At 42.2% G+C, this 20,392-nt stretch overlaps 1 protein-coding gene across 5 annotated transcripts in view; it reads right to left on the bottom strand.

The window, feature by feature from the left end:
* The window catches only part of DMD (dystrophin), a 3,436,004-nt gene that overhangs the window by 2,592,070 nt on the left and 823,542 nt on the right, over positions 1–20,392 (bottom strand). For all 5 annotated transcript variants that reach the window (XM_077482558.1, XM_077482560.1, XM_077482557.1 and 2 more), the window contains exons 5-6: positions 18,660–18,752; positions 10,347–10,519 (exon numbers count right to left, since the gene is read on the bottom strand). In XM_077482558.1, the coding sequence (XP_077338684.1) occupies positions 10,347–10,519; positions 18,660–18,752 (266 nt within the window). The remainder of the gene's footprint in view (positions 1–10,346; positions 10,520–18,659; positions 18,753–20,392) is intronic.

The following is a 20,392-nucleotide window of genomic DNA, read 5'->3' as shown; positions in this document are numbered from 1 at the left end:
TTAACCACTCAAAAGTCTGTAGCCTCTGACGTTTTTTGTAGCATTACATATACTAAATATTATACATGGTTCTTTGGTGACATTGGGGGTTGCAACTCCCCCTGTACTGGCTTGTAAATTGTCACCCCATTATCTTTTTTTTTTTTTCCATAAAAGATTTTATTGAAAAAAAATGCAAGACATACAACTGTGCAAGTCAGAAAAACATCATAAACACAAAGTGCTGTCACGATCCTATCTACTCGTAATACAGATAACGCTATTACACTTTTACATTGGTCGTGACTAATAGGACAGTGCTATACAGAGGCACAACTTGTTAGCAGACACATAACTAATGGGAACCAATCATTTAAAGAGGCGTACTCAAGTCGTGCCAGGTAGTGTTGGGCCTGAGTACCTAGCCCGCAGGACTGGCATCCTCCGGTCCCGCTAGGATGTGTGGGGTAACGTAGTTCCCGGCACTCGTGACCGAGTGGGAGAGCAAACGACTGCTTTGTTGCAGTCCTATAGAATAGAATGTTCAATGTCTGACTGGGAGAATGTGGGGGGGTAAAGGATTGAGGGGAGGGGGGTAAAGGGACAGAGAGAGTAAGGGTATAGGGGAAGGCAGAGGAAAAAGGGGCGGGTAGGTGTCCCCCCCAGCCCCCGCCGACCAAGCGCCTCCCTGGTTTATACATGTAGTGGGAAGAATGTCTTGTATTGGTCTGTGGTTTGGAAATGTTTCCAACATGCCCAGATGATCGAGAATTTCTGTAGTCGATCTTGAGTGGTGTATATCAGCTCTTCCATCTCCTCTATCTTAGCGACTCTGGTCAGCCATTCCCTAATGGAGGGAATGTTGGTAGATCGCCAGTGTGTTGGAATACACAGCCTGGCCGCGTTAACCATATGCATGGCTAACGATTTAAGATAGGTCCGTTTGGGTAGAGTCGTAAGGTGGAGGAGATATTGCGCGGGGTTATAGTCTAAGGTGTAGGTGGTAACTCGTGCGATAATGGAGTGGACTTCCTGCCAGAAGGGTTGTATCAAGGGGCATTCCCACCATATATGAATCATTGAACCTATCGCTGTCTGGCATCTCCAGCATGTGTTGGGAGTCGTAGGGGAAAATTTGTGTAGTCTAGCAGGGGTCCTGTACCATTTGGTGGCGATCTTGTACCCATTTTCTTGGATAGCCACGTTCATCGAGCCTTTATGGACGTAAGTAAATATGTCCTCCCATTGTTCGTTGGTAAGGTGGACCTGCAGATCCTTTTCCCAAGAGCTGCGCGAGGGAGTCCTTAGTGCCTGGTCCGACTCATCATGCAGAAGTACATATATGCTCGATATTAAGTGTCGCAAAGGGGTGGTACTCGTGCAAAGGCGCTCAAATGGGAGAAGTTGTCTGGACCACGTGGTCGATGGCTGCACTGAGGCGAGGAAGTGACTTAGTTGTCTGTACGTCCAGAATGGGAAGCTTTGGGTCGGGGAGAGTGCCACTAGGTTTTCATAGGAGCGTGGTCTATTTTTGTGAAAGCAGTGGTGTGCTAAAACCTCCGCGTGAGGCCACTCTCTGCTTAAAAATGTAGTGCCTTCTCCCGGGCTGAACTCCGGGTTGTTGCGTAAGGGTGTCATGGGTCCTGGTCGCGAGGAGATTTTGTATACACGTAAAGCTAGGTTGAAGGCCACCAGAGTAGGAAAGATAAAGGGGTGTATCTTAATAGCCTGGTTCCAATGGGTCGGGGCAATCCAGGGGAGGGAGTGGAGCACTCTGTCAGTAAAATACTGTTCCAGAGCAAGCCATGCCTTTCTGTCCTTGTGGATCCGCCAGTCAACCACTCGGGTTAGGTGGCAGGCTAAATAATATTTGGAAAGGTCAGGGAGGCCAATCCCCCCCCCTGTTTTAACCCGAGTTAGGCGGGAGTATTTGATACGCGGGATCGAGTTCTTCCAGATAAACTGAGTACAGGACTTTTTATACATTGCAAAAAAGGAAGGAGGGAGGTGAATCGGGATGGTTTGCATCAGGTATAAGAGCCGGGGGAGGATCATCATCTTTATCAGTGCCGCCCTGCCGAACCAGGAGACATTTAAATTGGCCCAATCTGCTAGTTCCGTTTGGATTTTGGAAAGCGCGGGTAGAAAATTTTGTTTATATAGGTCAGAAGTTTTCTTTGTGATGTGGATACCCAGATAAGGGATGCTATCCATCTGCCATCTAAAAGGGAAGGAGTCTTGACAGTGAATAGCTTCTTGCGGGGGAAGTGAGACATTTAGGGCGTATGATTTTGAGTAATTAATCTTTAAGTTTGACAATTCACCGAACTGTTTCAAATCACTGAGGAGATTAGGCAAGGATGTGCGTGGGGACTGCAGTGACAGTAAAATATCATCCGCATAAGCTGCTACCTTGAACTCTCTATCGCCCACCACACAACCTTTTATATCAGGGTTGGCTCTCAGTCTGTTGAGTAGAGGTTCAAGTGTCAGGACAAAGATTAAGGGCCACAGGGGGCAGCCCTGTCGCGTCCCGTTGCTGATGGAGAAGGCGCCCGACAGGAGGCCGTTGACTTTCACTTTGGCAGAAGGATTCGCATACAAGGCATCAATATGAGTGCACATACGTGGTAGGAGTCCAACTCCCTTCAGTACTGCCCGCATATAGTCCCAAGCCACCCTGTCGAACGCCTTCTCCGCATCAAGGGACAAAAAAAACCCGTGGGATAGGGTGGAGGTAAACCAGTGGTGTAGGTTCAGTGTACGGATGGTATTATCCCTAGCCTCCCTGCCGGGGATGAAGCCTACCTGGTCCGTAGAAATGAGGCCAGGAATGAGGGGGAGTAGTCTATTGGTGAGCATCTTTGCATAGAGTTTAATGTCTACATTAAGTAGCGAAATGGGCCTGTAGTTGGATACCTGCGTTGGGTCCTTGCCGGATTTGGGAATGACTGTTATGTGTGCCTCCAGCATACGGCCTGGAGGGGTGTTGGGGTCTGCTAGAGTGTTAAGTGCCCGCAAGAGGGGGGGCGTCAGTTCGTCTGTGAAGGTTTTGTAGTATATAAGAGGTAAGCCATCCGGGCCCGGGCTTTTACCCACTTTCATTTGTTTAATTGCTAATAAAAGTTCCTCTGAAGAGAGAGGGAGTTCTAAGGCTTGCGCCTGTTGAGGCGTGATCGATTTCGGGCAGTATTGGGAAAGGAAGTCTGCGATTTTGTCACTACGGTCCCCTATAGTATGCGTCTCTGTCCTGTCTCTCTGCAAATTGTACAATTTAGAGTAAAAGAGTTCAAATTGTTTGGCAATGTCCGTGCTTTTAGCGAACACATTGCCCTTGCTGTCCCGTATCTGGTGTATAGTTGTCTGGGATTTGGCTGCCTGGACCGTGCGGGCCAGTAGTCTCCCGCTTTTATTTCCATGTTCGTAGAAAATTTTTTGACCTAGGACGTATCGTCTCCTGGTGCGTTTCCCCAACTCATCTAGAAGCGTGGAGCGGGTTTGGATGAGGTCCTGGAGTGTCAGTAGGGAGGTGGTCCGCTTGTGCGCTCTCTCAAGTTTTTGGACTTGTGCAATAAGGGAGTTAATCCGTTCCTGACTCCTCCTTTTCGAGGCGGTTGCAAGCGATATAAGTACCCCCCTGAGGACACATTTGTGGGCTTCCCAGAGGGTAAGAGGCGATATGTCAGGGGATAGGTTTTCTTTAAAGTAGAGTTGAGTTCGGGAACGTATTTGTTGGAGAGTCGCCGGGTCTTTCAAGAGGGAGGGGTTCAGTCTCCACATCTTGGACTTGGGAGTCGTGTCCGCGAAAGTGAGAGTCATCGTAATGGGATGGTGATCCGATAGAAACATCGGTTCTATAGATGCTTGGGAGAGGTAGGTCAGGTCACGTTGAGATAAGAAAAAGTAATCCAGCCTGGAGTACTTTTGGTGCGGTGCGGAGAAAAAAGTATAGTCCTTAACAGTGGGGAATAAGGTTCGCCAGGAATCGTGTAAGGTCAGGGATTGGAGTTGCAATTTAATTTGGCGTAGCGCACGGTAGGGTAGGGATGACGTCCCAGTGGAGGAGTCTAGAAGGGGATTCATTGGGGTGTTAAAGTCCCCCCCCAGTATAACTACGCCCTCCTGAAAGGACGCTAACTCGTCGCAGATCGTTCTGAGGAAGGATTGCTGACGTTCGTTGGGGCAGTAAATATTAGCCAGCGTAATTGGCTTAGATGCATATATACCCTTAATAAAGAGAAATCTCCCCCCCGGATCCACTTTGGACTCTTTAAGTTGAAAATCAGCGTGTTTGGCAATAAGGATCGAAACCCCTTTTGTTTTGGCATCGGAGTTGGTGGAGTGCAGCGACCTGTTGTAAATGTGATTAGCTAGTTTGGGTACAGCATCAGTACGGAAGTGGGTTTCCTGCAAGAATAGAAAGTGAGCCCTATGTTTTGTCAAAGCAGTTAGAACCTGAGACCTCTTCTCTGGGAGGTTTAAACCTTTAACATTTAGCGATAGGCATTTTAGAGTTAGTTGCTTTTGCATTGTCAGAGAGGATAGTATGCTAAACCAGGGAATAAAAGCCTATGAGTTAACAACGTCAAGGAGCCAGCCAGCCGGCAGACCACCTACAGGTCCGACCGACCTAGCAGCAGGCTCGTATGGCGCACGGGTGGTCGGCGGAACAGCCGGCAGATCGGCAGGGGGGGGCACCCCCGCCCCGAAAGAAGAAGAGGGGTGAGAGGCGGGCAGACAGAAGGGGGGGCGTAGGGGAGGTTGAAGAGAAAAAAGAGGGGGGGTGGGGGGGGGCTGGGTGGGGTGGGAATAGATAGTGTATGACAGGTCCAATAGGGCACAGACAAAGTCTGTGGACAGAACTACCGGAGGTGGACGTGGAGGTTTCCTGTCCACCTAGAAAGAAAACTGGGCCGGGATGTCAGCTAGGGCCCGTGGGGGCAGCTGTAGGGTGGACGTAAACCCTAGGGGGAGCGAACGCTCCAACATCGGAGAGGGCGATCTGTGATCATGAGCCAGTACTGAGTGGGGGCACAAAAATCCAAATCGGTTTCCTGGTGAGGGTATGGGGCTGACCGAAAGGCGGCCTTAATGTGTCGGGTACAACCTCCCCGAGGAACCAATAAGCTGTTAAAACAATGAACTGGGTAGAACAACTGAACAGTATAAACCCTTGCATAAGATAACATAATCGAAAAACCAAAGGGAAAGCCAGACACAGTGCTCTGCGACACACAGACAGCATACAGTAAATTCTGCTTATAGCATCGATACTACGGATTAGCAATTTAGTACATCATTAGTGTATCAAAACGAATAGTCAGGGGTGCTAAGGGACCTGGTGAGCGCTCCGGACTCATGTGCTTGAAAAAGCCAAGACGTAAGGTCAACTAGTAATCTGCTGCTATAGGAACAAACGGTATGCTGTTCTGCAGAGCCTAGCATCCACTATATATGATACATCATACCCCTGAGCTGCTTGGAGGGGGCCGGGGCCCCCACCGGGGGGGGGGGGGCGGTTACGCTCGGCCTCCCCAAATGGCGCATGGAGCGCGAAGAAGGGAGAAAAAAAAAAAACCCCAGGGAGGCCACCCCCCGACGGCCGGGGCCCCGGTCCCCCCCACCTGTCAGCCCTCCATGTGCAGTGCATATCCCCATTCAGGCAGAAATATGGAACCAAAAACATCAGAAGTCACACAAAAAAAAAAAAAAAAAAGGGGGGGGGGCATGGGGGGAGGACAGAGTCACCCCATTATCTATCTATCTATCTTTACATGATTGTTTATGCATATATATATATATATATATATATATATATACACATATATATATATATATATATATATATATATATATATACATACATATATATATATATATATATATATATATATATATATATATATATATATATATATATATATATATATATATATATATATATATATATATATATATATATATATATATATGTGTGTGTGTATTATAGTACAATATTGTGCTTTTAAAATTCACTCCTAAAGGACTAATGTAAATAGTACTATAATGTGTTGCTATAGTTACTATATTTTAGTATAAAAAAGGACATTACATTTTGTGAACTATTTTCATGTTTTGTAGTCAGCTATCCTTCTAAATCAAAAACAGCAAATGCCCACTAGGCCAGTTTGTGCAAAGGTCAGTATTTGGCTATATCAATATCCAGACTCCAGAGAATGACCTTTTCAAGATGTCCTCTTTTCTTGATGGATACTTTTTTTATCAGAGCAGTGTTTATGATACGTTTTCAAATAACAAACAAAAGAATGAAAGGAGGAGATAGGTAGTGTTGTTGCTGTATGAATAATTGTTGATATAAGTATTCTGAATATCTGTTTACCTTTATTAGAAATTGGGAAAAACTTCTATAATGGCTAAAATATTAAAAGTATTAGAATGATTAAGCCCTATAACAAAATAAATATTTTATATGAATTACCGTAAATACTTCTATATGATCTATTAAATCAATTGACACATGCTCATAAAATTTACATATTAACTACTATTTCTAACTTCAAAAAAAGCCCTTGCTGGACATCACCAGTCTGACCAACTTAAGACCCATCTCCCTGTCTCCCTGCTCCTGCTGACCTCTACACTTCCAGAATGCTTGATTCACCACCTCACTACTAATGTCTTCTCAGCTCCCTACAGTCTGATTTTTTTACTTCAACACTCCACAGAAAATGTCCTACTAAAAATCATTATTGATTTAATAACTGCTAAAATTAATGGCCACCACTTCTTACTCTGTACTAACACTCTTAGACCTTTCTGTTGCCTTTGATACATTTGACAATCTACTCTTCCTCAAAAACTCCACACCCTTTGCCCCTAAAATTCTTTTCATTATTAGATCTCCTATCTATGCTACTGAAACTTCAGTGTCAACCAAAACTCAATCTCCTACTCTCCTCTTCCTGTTTGCATGGTTGTCCTCCAAGGCTTTGTCTTCCAATCCCTTGTATTCTCTATCTACTCCTCCTTGCTCAGTTAATGACTTTGCATGGCTTACAACACCAAATCACCATATGCTGACAACACCCAAATGTATCTCAGCTCAACGCTTCTATGTCCTCACGCATCACTAAATTACGAATTGAGATGTTGTATAAATGTTATACTAGTTCCTTAAACTCACTCTTTCCAAAACAAAGCCCATAGTATCCTCTCATGTTCCCTCAGTCTAATTTTCAATCAAGATCAATGGCTCAACTATCAGTGGCTCCCCTCACATCAGGAAGCTAGGTCACTGTCCAAATACTGCAGACTTCACCTCTGGCACATTTCCAAAATACATGACCTTTTAAACAACAAAACCACTAAGATACTCATTCATTCCCTGTCATCTCTTCCCCCAACTATTGCAACTCTTTCCTTACTGGCCTATCTCTACACAGGTTTCCCCCCTTTGGTCTATTCTGAATACTGCTGTCAGGCTCATCCACCAATTTACCTTACCAATCACTCAGGATCTACCACCCCACTCTGCCAATCCCTTTACTGACTGCCCAAAAATAGAACTTAACCACTTGCCGACCGCCGCACGACGATATACGTCGACAGAATGGCACGGGCAGGCATATGGGCGTATATATACGTCCCTGCCTTCCCGCGGGTGGGGGGCCCGATCGGGCCCCCCCCGGTGCCTGCAGTGGTCGGTATTCATTTGGGAGCGATCCGGGATGAGGGGGCGGCCATTCATTCATGGCCACCCCCTCGCGATCGCTCCCGACGAATGGAAATGCTCCGTGACATCACTTCCTCTCCTGTAATGTAACCACAGGAGAGGAAGTGATGTAATCTCTCCTCCGTGTCAGTATTTTTCGTTCCGGCACCGAGGAGAGAGGATCGGTGAGTTGCACCAACACGACACTACACAGTAGAACATGCCAGGCACACTCACACCCCCCCTTCACCCCCGATCACCCCCCCAATTACCCCTGCCCCCCCCCCCCAGTCACCGTGACACCAATTGCATTTTTTTTTTAATTGGTGTCATTTGTGACTGTAATGTGACTGTAATAACTGTTAGGGCAGTTAGGGTTAGCCCCCTTTAGTTCTAATGTACCCCCCTAACCCCCCCAATAAAGGTTTAACCCCGTGATCACCCCCCGTCGCCAGTGTCACTAAGGCTGGGTTCACATTGCAGCTTATGAGAACGGATGTGATTCGCACCGCACTGCAGTGCAAATCACATCTGATCTCTGTGCGATTCGAGTTCAGCCATACAGATAGTATGGCTGAATTCGTGCCGCACCCGCCGCAAATTCGCACGGGACCCTTTTTTTGGTCCGCAGCAGAATCGGATCGCATGGGTGTTCACACCATGCGATCCGAGTTTGCAGATCGCACTGCGATATGCGAACTGATCTGGGGGTGTCATTAACATTTCACTGACACTCCCAGCAGTTCGCATAGGGCAGTGTGAACTGCCGCCGGGAGGCATGCGATGCGGGAACCCGCCACGGATTCGTGGCGTTCCCGCATCGCTCCAGTGTGAACCCAGCCTAATAAGCGATAATTTTTCTGATCGCTGTATTAGTGTCACAGGTGACGCTAGTTAGGCAGGTAGGTATTTAGGTTCGCTGCAGCTTTTTATAGCGCCAGGGACCCCCATATACTACCGCATAAAGACCCCTGATTGCCCACCAGTGATCACCATATAACTGTTACAGGTGATGCTGGTTGGTTAGTTATTTTTTTATAGTTTCAGGGCACCCGCCATTTATTACCTAGTCTCACTAGTGTACCCCTAAATTTAGGGGTGTCTACTTTCCAAAATGGGGTCATTTGGGGGGGGGGTTTGTGCCATCTTGGCATTTTATGGCCTTCAAAACTGTAACGCCCTTAGAAAGTCTGAAGGCGGTGCTTGGTTTTCGGGGCCCCGTATGCGGCTAGGCTCCCAAAAAGTCCCACATATGTGGTATCCCCGTAGAATTAGTAGAATTTATTTTGGGGTGTCATTTCACATATGCCCATAGCATGTGTGAGCAATATATAATTTAGTGACAACTTTGTGTAAAAAAATCGCTTGAGGCAAAAAAATAAAATATTCAATGGGCTCAACATGCCACTTATCAATTTCCTTAGGGGGTCTACTTTCCAAAATGGGGTCATTTGGGGGGGTTTTGTACTGCCCTGCCATTTTAGCACCTCAAGAAATGAGATAGGCAGTCGTAAACTAAAAGCTGCGTAAATTCCAGAAAACGTACCTTAGTTTGTAGATGTGACAACTTTTGCGCAAACCAATAAATATACAGTTATTGACTTTTTTTTTTTACCAAAGACATGTGGCTGAATAAATTTTGGCCTAAATGTATGACTAAAATTGAGTTTATTGGATTTTTCTAATAACAAAAAGTAGAAAATATCATTTTTTTTTCAAAATTTGCGGTCTTTTTACGTTTATATTGCAAAAAATAAAAATCGCAGAGGCAATCAAATACCATCAAAAGAAAGCTCTATTTGTGGGAAGAAAAGGACGCAAATTTTGTTTGGGTACAACATTGCATGACCGCGCAATTACCAGTTAAAGCAGCACAGTGCCAAATTGTAAAAAGACCTCTGGTCATTGACCAGCAAAATGGTCCGGTCTGAAGGTGGTTAAAATGCTAACAACAGTATACGTAATATAAGTCATTCACAGCTTTGCCTCTCCATCTCCAATCTTGTCTCAAAATATCACTGAAACGTTCCTCTCTGCTACTCCCAAGACTCAATGCTCTCTAGCTCTCTCATCACGTCCTACAATCCTCACCTAAAGGATTTCCCTAAAGCCTTTCCCATCCTTTGGAATCCCTAAGGTAAATCTGTCCATCTATCTCCTACTCTGTCTACCTTTAGAAAATCTCTGAAAACTCATCTCTTTAGGTAAGGCTATCAAGCCTCCACCTAAAAACTGTACTTTTACTCTCTCCATAAACTCGCCCTTCATAGTTACTACTTTTGTAACACTTGTCCCTCCTTCTGTTTTGTAAGTTCTCATGCGCATGACCCTCTGAACACTTTTGGATTTAACTGTATTGCAATAGTACCGTCTCCCTTTATTCTATAATGCACGGAACAAACTGGTGGCACTGTAATATATTAAACAACTAAGATATGCATACATGAGACCAGAGTCACCAGTACTTGTTCAGTGGAATGCCCTCAAATGTAAAATAGTGAATTAAAAATCTATTTTGCATAGTAAATACAATTCAACAGATGCTGAACTTGTTTACACTAAGCCTACTCCCTGACATGCACAATGATCAATAAAGGTAATAGTGATACAAGGTTGAATGGAACATTGGTTAAAGTCTACATTTTTTCACCCTTACCTGTGACTGTGGATGAGTGCATTAAAAGCCAATCCATCAGACCAACTGCTGGTGAAATTGAGAACGTTGACCTGTGGGTAATTGCGAGTTGATTGGCGAACCCAGCTAAGTAAGATCTTTTCACTGTTCGTCTGCTGCAAGTCAGCCATAATGTCTTTCATTACATTCTTCACCTAAACAAGGAGTACACTCATCAGTGTTTAAAACTGCGTATCAAGATAAATATTTAATCAACAGGCATAGCTAGTAAATAATCAACCCACTCCTGGACTACATTATTTCTGTATCACCTAGATTATCAGGATTTAATGTAAAGTAGAATAAAATAAAATAAATTCACAGCTATTAAAAAGGAATGTTCAGAAAAGATATTAATCCATTGTCTGAGGATGTAGCATTTACTCATAATGCACTGTGTGCCCTAATGCTAATCTGTGAAAAGTGAGAGTTAAGAGATAAGATAAGAAAGCATGTGTTCTTCTTCAAGCAGAGCTATCTGAGTAATTATCTTAACATGGACAGGTATTAGAACTGATGTCTGGAAAATAAAGCTGGACACAGAAATAAGATAGCAGTTTGACACGCAGGCGCAGTCTGACAAACATACGTTTTCTTCAGGCTTTTTTTTTAACTAGCAAAGGTGTTCCCATTTATTAAACAGGATAAATACATAAATGTGTGTCAGTTGAGGGACAGAGAGTAAAAAGGTGCATGCTAATGCAGTGGTGAAAAGTGAGGATCATGCTTGCTGAGCATGAGGTAAGGGTGGTGACTATTACAGCAGTGCACTGACAGCAAGTGGGTGAAGGGCACCAGTGCTGTGATGGTGGGCAACATCATGTATGTTATTCCAATGGCCACAAGTAAGATTTTGCATGCTTATGTAGTAGCCCCGTTAAAAAAGTATTTTAAATGGGCTCCCTTTTGGGTCACTCAACCTCCTTATCTCTTCCTTAAAGGGACTCTGTCATGTGAGAGTCATGAAATGCGCCATTGATATGCTTTTGAAAATGCCAATTCTTTGACTGCAATACTGAAGCTTTGAATTTTTTGCTTTCACTACCCTAGCACAGGTATAGAAATTAGGAATTCTGGAATACTTACTTGTTTGTGACTCAAAAGAGCTTAAGACCCCTTTCACACTGCCAGCGTTTTTCAGGCGCTACAGTGCCAAAAATAGCGCTTGAAAAAAGTGTCTCCAATCACTACAGTGTGAAAGCCCTTGGAGCGCTGGCAGGGTATCAGAAAAAGTCCTGTCAGCAGCTTCTTTGGAGTGGTAAAGGAGCGGTGAACTCACCGCTCCTTCACCGCTCCTCCACCGCTTCTCCACCGCTCCTCCACCGCTGCTCCTCATTGAAATCAATGGGCCGTGCTACGATACCACCATAAAAACGACACAGCAACAGCGCTTTGCAGGTGGATTTAGCCCCTTTTCGGCCACTAGCAGGGGGTTAAAACCGCCCCGAAATAGCACCCCTAAAATGATGGTAAAGTGGCGCTAATAATAGCTCCACTTTACCGCCGATGCCCAGGGCGGCTTGGTGTGAAAACCGTCTTTAGGATATCTTAACACAAAAGCAAAAAGTTAATATATTGCAGCTTACAGTCTTTAAATGTGATGGCTGAATTTGTTTATTTTAGTTAATTTTAGGTTAAGAACATTTTACAGAAAGTACAGAAAATACTGTAATGCAATGGCAGTCCCCATACATCCCTCGTGGCAGTGTCACATTAAGGGATCCATTTCAGAGAACATCCATATAAGCAAAAAAAAAACTGGAAGAGGAGAAAATAAGCCTAATGGAAAAAACAATGTTCTACTGCTTAGAGGTAAATTCATCCCCCATATAGGCATGCTGGGTTCAAACATTAATTAACAGCTAGGGATGCGCAAATACTGAAAAATATACTCATTTGCAAACAAGAACAAACTTCCTTTTCTCTTAAAATGATCTATTGATTTCAAAGCAAGGACTACTGTTTATAGTGCAATCTTACATCTGCTTACCACACTTTAATTCCTTTGCGACTCTGCGTAATTTCCATCCTAATGTCTATAATAACTTTCATAACTTATGCTGTACTGTCAACATCTGGAATATGGTATATAATTATGAAGCCATGCATAAACAAAAAGATTTACAATCTGATCTTCCATTATATTTACTTTTGTTATCAAACCTATTTTACAGTAAAAAGATTGTATCATGAACACAGTAAGACTAGAAAACAACCCAAAAAGTCCTATCTTTGCACTACTTAAACTGGTAATAAACCTAAATGCAAAAATGTATTATATTCAGCCTACATATTCTTAACCACTTGTTTACTGAACACCTAAACCCCCCTCCTGTCCAGACCAATTTTCAGCTTTTAGCGCTGTCACTCTTTGAATGACAATTGTGCAGTCATACACTGTTCCCAAATGAAATTGTTATATTTTTTCCCACAAATAAAGCTTTCTTTTGGTGATATTTGATCACCTCTGGTTTTTTTTTTTTTTTTTGTTAAAAGAAAAATTAAAAAAGACTGAAATAAAAAAAATACAAAACAAAAATACAATACAAAAAAAAAATGTATTAATAAATTTAGCAAACAGGTAATTTTTCTCCTTCATTGATGTATGCTGATGAGGTTACACTGATGGGCACCAATAGGCTGCATTGATGGACACTAATAAGGCGGCACAGATGGGCACTAATAAGCGGTACTGGGTGACACTGATTAGGTGGGACTTGTGGGCACTGATGGGTGGCATTGGTGGATACTGAGAGGTGGCACTCATAGGTGGCACTGATGAACATTGATAGGTGGCACTCACTGATTAGGTGGGACTTGTGGACACTGATAGGTGGCATTGGTGGATACCGAGAGGTGGCACTGATAGGTGGCACTGATGGGCATTGATAAGTGGCACTTATAGGTGGCACTGATAGTTGGCACTGATGGGTGTTAATAATGGGCACTGATGGATGGCAGTGATGTGCACTGATTGGCACTGGTAGGTGACACTGATAGGCAGAAGTGCTAGGTGGCACTGATGAGGCACTGATTGGCATCACTGGTGGTTATTGATAGATGGCACTGGCAGGCATTGATAAGTGACACATTTATGTACTGTTGGGCACTGATTTTTGGCAGTGTGGACACTGATTTGTGGCATTGTGGGCACTGGCAGGTGGCACTGGCAGGCGGTACTGGTGGGCACAGATGAGGCAGCTTCACCTCTTTCTCTTTGGGACCGATGTCCCTTTAACAAAAGCTGGTGATCTTTTATTTTTTTCCTCTCACACTGTCACTGTGAGAAGAAAAAAATGATTATCAATCTTCTTTTTTACATCACGTGATCAGCTGTCATTGGCTGACAGCTGATCATGTGGTAAAGGGCCGAGATTGACAACTTACTCCGATCTGTGATAACTCGAGTCTCATTAAGTCGGTGATTGCAGCATGCCCCGCGAGGAACGGGGAAGGGGAGGCCTCCCGGCAAAGTAGATCCACGCTGTAGACATCATTCAGCTATAGTGTGGATCTGAAGGGGTTAAATTTGGTGGCTGCATTCATTTTTTTACTTAACCACTTCCCGACCGGCACATGCCAATGTACGTCGGCAGAATGGCACAGACAGGCAAATGGGTGTACCTGTATGTCCCTTTAAACTTGCCTCCATGCCATCGCATGCACACCACCGGCAGCATGCATGCGTGCCAGCTGGGACCTCTGTGAGTCAGATCACGGGTCCCGTGATCGTCTCATGGAGAGGACGAATGGGGAGATGCTAATGTAAACAAGCCCCCCTACTTGCCTAGTGACAGTGTCACTGATCTCTGCTCCCTGTCTTCGGGAGCAGAGATCAGTGACATGTCACACACAGCCACGCCCCCCCCCCACAGTTAGAAACATACCCAGGACACACTTAACCTAGTGGTTTACCCTTTCACTGCCAGTGTAATTTACACAGCAATCAGTGCATTTGTATAGCACTAATTGCTGTATAAATGACAATGGTCCCAAAAATGTGTCAAAAATGTCTGATGCGTCTGCCATAATGTCGCAGTCATGATAAAAATCGCTGTTCGTCACCATTACTAGTAAAACTATCCCCTATTTTGTAAATGCTATAACTTTTGTCCAAACCAATCAATAAACGCTTATTGCAATTTTTTTTAACAAAAATATGTAGAAGAATACGTATCAGCCTAAACCGAGGAAAACATTTTTTTATATATTTTTGGGGGATATTTATTATAGCAAAATGTAAAAAATAATGTGTTTTTTCAAACTTGTCACTTTTTTTTAATTGCGCAAAAAATAAAAACCTCTGGGGTGATCAAATACCACCAAAAGAAAGCTCTGTTTAGGGGGAAAAAAGGACGTCAATTTTGTTTTGGAGCCATGTCGCACAGCCGCGCAATTGGCAGTTAAATCGACGCAGTGCAGAATCGCAAAAAAGTGGTCTGGTCTTTGGCCAGCCAAATGGTCCGGGGCTTAAGTGGTTCATTTTTACCTAGCCATTATCTGTTATTTTTGTAGCTTCCTGGTCAGATTTTTTTTTTTTTCATGTGTGTAAACTCTTTATCCCAATTTAGTTTGATAGCCAAGTCCATATAAATATGCTAATGCATCTAACACTAACCTATCCCCAAATTGACAATCGTCTTAATTGCTCCTCCACCTAGAATGGAGACACATTAAAACAGGAAGCACATTACTAGCCAGATCACCAGTTGAAAATAAAAGAAAATACGCATAAAAAACTGAAAATAATGCAGCCATCACATTTAAAGTGTGTTAATTGCAACATATCACATATTTATTTTTCAGCTTAATAGCACTTTCACGTGCTGTTAGCCTTGAGCTGTCAACTGCACGAATTTAGCACTAAGCGATCTTTGGCAATACTATGTACAGTAGACATCATGGCCGGAGTTGGTAAAACAGTGAAATCCAGTTTGAAATGTTTTATACAGTGGCCTATGTTTTCCTAAATATACTCATTCACTACAAATTTAGGTCATCCATATATACACTGAGTAAAATTATATACGCAACACTTTTGTGTTTGCCCCTATTTATCATCAGGTGAACTTAAAGATCTATGACTTTGTCTATGTACACAAAAGGCCTATTTCTCTCAAATATTGTTCACAAATTTGTCTAAATCTGTGTTAGTGAGCACTTCTCCTTTGCCGAGATAATCCATCCACCTCACAGGTGTGGCATATCCAGATGCAGATTAGATAGCATGATAATTGCACATGTGTGCCTTAGGCTGGCCACAATAAAAGGTTACTCTAAAATGTGCAGTTTTACTGTATTGGGGGAGTCCGGGGGGGTCCAAAAACCAGTCAATATCTGCTGTGACCACCATTTGCCTCATGCAGTGCAACACATCTTCTTTAAATAGAGTTGATCAGGTTGTTGATTGTGGCCTGTGGAATGCTGGTCCATTCCTCTTCAATGGCTGTGCAAAGTTGCTGGATAATTGGCAGGAACTGTTACATGCTGTACTATATGCCGATCCAGAGCATCCCAAACATGCTCAATGGGTGACATATCCAGTGAGTATGCTGGCCATGCAAGAACTGGGATGTTTTCAGCTTCCAGGAATTGTGTACAGATCCTTGCAACATGGGGCTGTGCATTATCATGCTGCAACATAAGGTGATGGTCATGGATGAATGGCACAACAATGGGCCTCAGAATCTCATCACAGTATCTCTGTGCATTCAAAATGCCATCAATAAAATTCACCTGTGTTCATTGCCCATAGCATACTCCTGCCCATACCATAACCCCACTGCTACCATGGGTCACTCAATTCACAACGTTTACAACAGCAATCTGCTCACCCACACAACACCATACATGCCGTCTGCCATCTGCCCTGTACAGTGAAAACCAGGATTCATCTGTGAAGAGAACACCTCTCTAAAGTGCCAGAGACCATCGAATGTGAGCATTTGCTCACTCAAGTCAGTTACGATGATGAACTGCAGTCAGGTCGTGACCCCGATGAGGATGACAAGCATGCAGATGAGCTTCCCTGAGACGGTTTCTGACAGTTTGTGCAGAAATTCTTTGGTTATGAAAACCGATTGTTGCAGCAGCTGTCTGGGTGGCCGGTCTCAGACAATCTTGGAGGTGAAGATGCTGGAAGTGGAGGTCCTGGGCTTGTGTGGTTACCTGTGGCCTGTGGTTGTGGGGCCGGTTGGATGTACTGTCAAATTCTCTGAAACGCCTTTTTAGATGGCTTATGATAGAGAAATGAACATTCAATTCAAGGGCAACAGCTCTGGTGAACATTCCTGCAGTCAGCATGCCAATTGCACGCTCCCTCAAAACTTGTGACATCTGTGGCATTGTGCTGTGTGATAAAACTCTGGATATTCCACACTTGTGAGGTGAATGGATTATCTCAGCAAAGGAGACATGCTCACTAACACAGATTTAGACAATATTTGAGAGAGTTGGCCTTTTGTGTACATACAAAAAGTCATATCTCTTTAAGTTCAGCTCATGATAAATAGGAGCAAACACAAAAGTGGTGTGTTTATAATTTTGCTCAGTGTATTTTTTAATCACTATATCTAAAAAAAATTCTATATTTTTAAAAATCACTCCTTTCTTATCTCAAATTTCCATTGGTGTTGTTTTTCTTGTTAAAATGCACTGTTTACAACGACTACAGAAAGAAGCAGTCTTTGATTATTTCAGAGATGACATCATAAACAATTACAATCCAAATGTTCTGCCTCTGAAATTTAGTAATTCAAATTGTTATTTTTTAAGATTAGAAAATGAAAATAAACCTGTTATACAAGTACTTTGATTTAAAAGTTGCAGTGTTATCTTTATATTGTTTCTAATATAGCTACGATTGTTTTGGAAGTTTGCTAGTGAAAGACATTCCAGTGCTAGAATAAAGTAAACTGAAGTTTAGCTCCATGAAATATCAAGTAACACCAAACCAGGGCTCAATCTTTTTATGTTATAACTGTAAGGCAGGCCATAAATTATGTGATTTTTCTTTTTTGCAACCATGGGTTGCCAGAAAGGAAATCATTCAATCCCCCCATCAACACAGTCAGTGTTGATGTGGGTATCCCTCCAGCTGAGCTATTGTGTTTTCCCCCATTAGAGAGAATATGTTATTTATTGCTAGCGGCTATAGCTGCTGGCAATAATTGCATGCTAGAAATCTGACATACTGGTTGTACCCAAGTTGATCTATGGATACATGGATAGAATCTTGTCCAAAACTTGCTGAACTGACAGAGATTCAAACCATTTATTGCTTTAAGTGTTTTTGTCTTAGTTTTGTATGCTTAACCACTTCAGCCCTGGACGATTTTACCCCCTTCCTGACCAGAACACTTTTTACAATTTTGCAATGTGTCACTTTAACTGACACAAAATTTGCGTCTTTTCTTTCCCACAAATAGAGCCTTCTTTTGTTGGTATTTGCTCACCTCTTCAGTTTTTATTTTTTGTGCTATAAACAAAAAATAGCAAAAAAATATATATTTTTTACTTTTTGCTATAATAAATATCCCCATTTGAAAAAAAAAATCCTTCATCATTTTAGGCCAATATATATTCTTCTACATATTTTTGGTAAAAAAAATCACAATAAGCGTATATTGATTGGTTTGCGCAAAAGGTATAGTGTCTGCAAACTATGGGAAAGGTTTATAGCATTTTTATGGCATTTGTTTTATGGCTTTTTTTTTACTAATAATGGCAGCGGTCTGCAATTTTTGGTGGTACTATGACATTGCAACGGACAGATCAGAGACTTTTGACACTTGACACGGCCATGAGCATCGGGTCCCCTGCTGTGCAAAGGGTGCACGCCCTCTGGTGGCTGAAAAAGGAAAGGATGTACCCATACGGGATTCCGCTCCGGGGTGAGGCATTCTGCCGCAGTATATCTGCATGACGTGGAACTGGTTAATACTTCATTTCAGCTGGCATTTGACCAAAAGAGTTTTTTTTTTATCCTATGCTGCAAATGCATGGATACATTGTGTATGTGCACCACTTAAGAGGTTGTGTTTAGCATTTAAAAAAAAAAATTGTAAAAATAGTAATTGCATAATGAAAGTTGCTTTTTTAATTTTTTTGAACATATGTATACACATTTTTCCATTCTCAAGGCATGATTGCCTGGACTTCAATTGTGTGATTCTCCCCAGATCAGGCAGAAAACATTAATGAAAAACAAAAATTGATCAAGCAGCAGTTTTCCCAATCAATCAATATAAACAATCTGAAAATGTAATGCTTACAGTGTACAGGTTAATAGCTCACCTGCCAATGGAGAATAATGCTCCAGATCAAACCAAGGATCAGCTTATGATTTCCATCAACTATGTCTGCACTTCCAATGTTCACCAAATCAACCTATTATTACAGAAAAAATACATGCATGAGAAACAGAAGTGCATTTTTATTTACAATTTAGCAGTGCATGGACACGAGATAATAGTGAGCTGGATCAAACAACAATCTTATGTTGAGGTCATAGACGGTTATTTCCTAGATTACAGATTTCAGGTGAACATTTAAAGGATTGGTTGCAAAGCCTGACCTGAGTGTTTTTGTTCTCACCCAAGATTAGTAACATTGGCAGCATCTGCCCATGCTAGTCACTCCCTCATATGCAGATTGTTACAAAGAAGAAGAGAAAACATTTGAAGAAGAGTTGTTGCTCTGAAGGCAGTCAGATCCTACTAGGCTGGTTTTGTCCATGTTCTCCTTTTCTACATTGACAATCTTTAAGTAACAAAATAAATGAGATGACTGGAGTTGTTCAGCCAATTGCTATTGATTTTGTGTGATTTTTTTTCAAAACTAGAGAAGTCCATGTATTGCCCCCTTTCTTTTTCCGCCCAAAACATCTTACCCTCCCACAACTATTGTGTTTAAACTAGTAAAGTTAACATTAGCATACTAAAATCTTTTTTGGATTTGAATTGTTCCCAAACATTGACCGCCATTAATTCTGACTTCATGCTATACAAATAGAGTTCTGCTTGTGATTATTCTAAACGTTGGTGAACCTATCTGGCTGTAAAAACCAACCCCATCAGAAATTAATGTTGAGCAGAGTGATTTTGCCCCAATTGATTTTTGCTGCCAAATTGTCCAGATTTAAAGTAGAAACTGTACATGTATTCATTGTAGTGTTCTTTGCTTTAAAAAAAATGTTCTTTTAGCTGGATACTGTCACTTTTTTCACAAGATTTTTTTAATATTTTTTTTGCTGTTTTCCACTGTCTTTTTTTTTAACAGAAGTAAAATATTGAGGCTAATGAAGGGCTATCTTTGATACAAGGCCAGGTCGCTTCTGTGACCTGCTAAAACCCATCTAAAACCTAATACATTCTTAAAAACACTACATCTTTTTTTTTAATTTAGGGAAGATTAACCCTGTACATTTAGCTCATCCCTACCCAATAACAGTGCATAAATTATTGAATGTAACCTATTTATCTATAAAAATGTATAATATGTATACTAATGCGGCCATGCTGCTTACTACATATAGAAAAATTCTGCTTAAAGGGTTTCTATACCGTTATAATATTTATAGCTTTACTAGTTTCCTGCTCATTATTATTTAACAAGGACAGTTCTTTACTGCCCCTGTAGCTCAGTGAGGCAGGCCTGACCTAACTCAATACAATGGAATTTTTAAGGCTACCCAAGCTCATCTCAGCAGTCCCAAATATATACTAATTATATTAGGTTTAATTAACAGAGACATAGCACATGCAGCATTTACATTATTTGTGTTATTTGCTCTTTATGATTACAAATAGTTTTCTCAAATCATTAAAGGCATTTACAGCATTACTAAATAGCTTTTTGTTTCCGCAAATACTGCTAGCTTCAAACTAGCAATGATTGTGAGTTTCAATGAGGCAAATGTTGAGAAGGGCAGACGGGAGATGTTTGAAATGGTGAACTTAATAAAACAACACCATATGAGAAAATGGATCATTAGAAAATAAGTCTTCAACAGTGCCTTTTTAAGAGAA

This window comes from Lithobates pipiens, unplaced genomic scaffold (genome assembly GCF_037356315.1).
Source record: "Lithobates pipiens isolate NorthernLeopardFrog02 unplaced genomic scaffold, aLitPip1_a1.2 Scaffold_16, whole genome shotgun sequence".
Taxonomy (NCBI): Eukaryota; Metazoa; Chordata; class Amphibia; order Anura; family Ranidae; genus Lithobates; species Lithobates pipiens.
The sequence above is the reverse complement of the archived record's forward strand: the minus strand, read 5'-3'. Positions and strand labels throughout refer to the sequence as shown.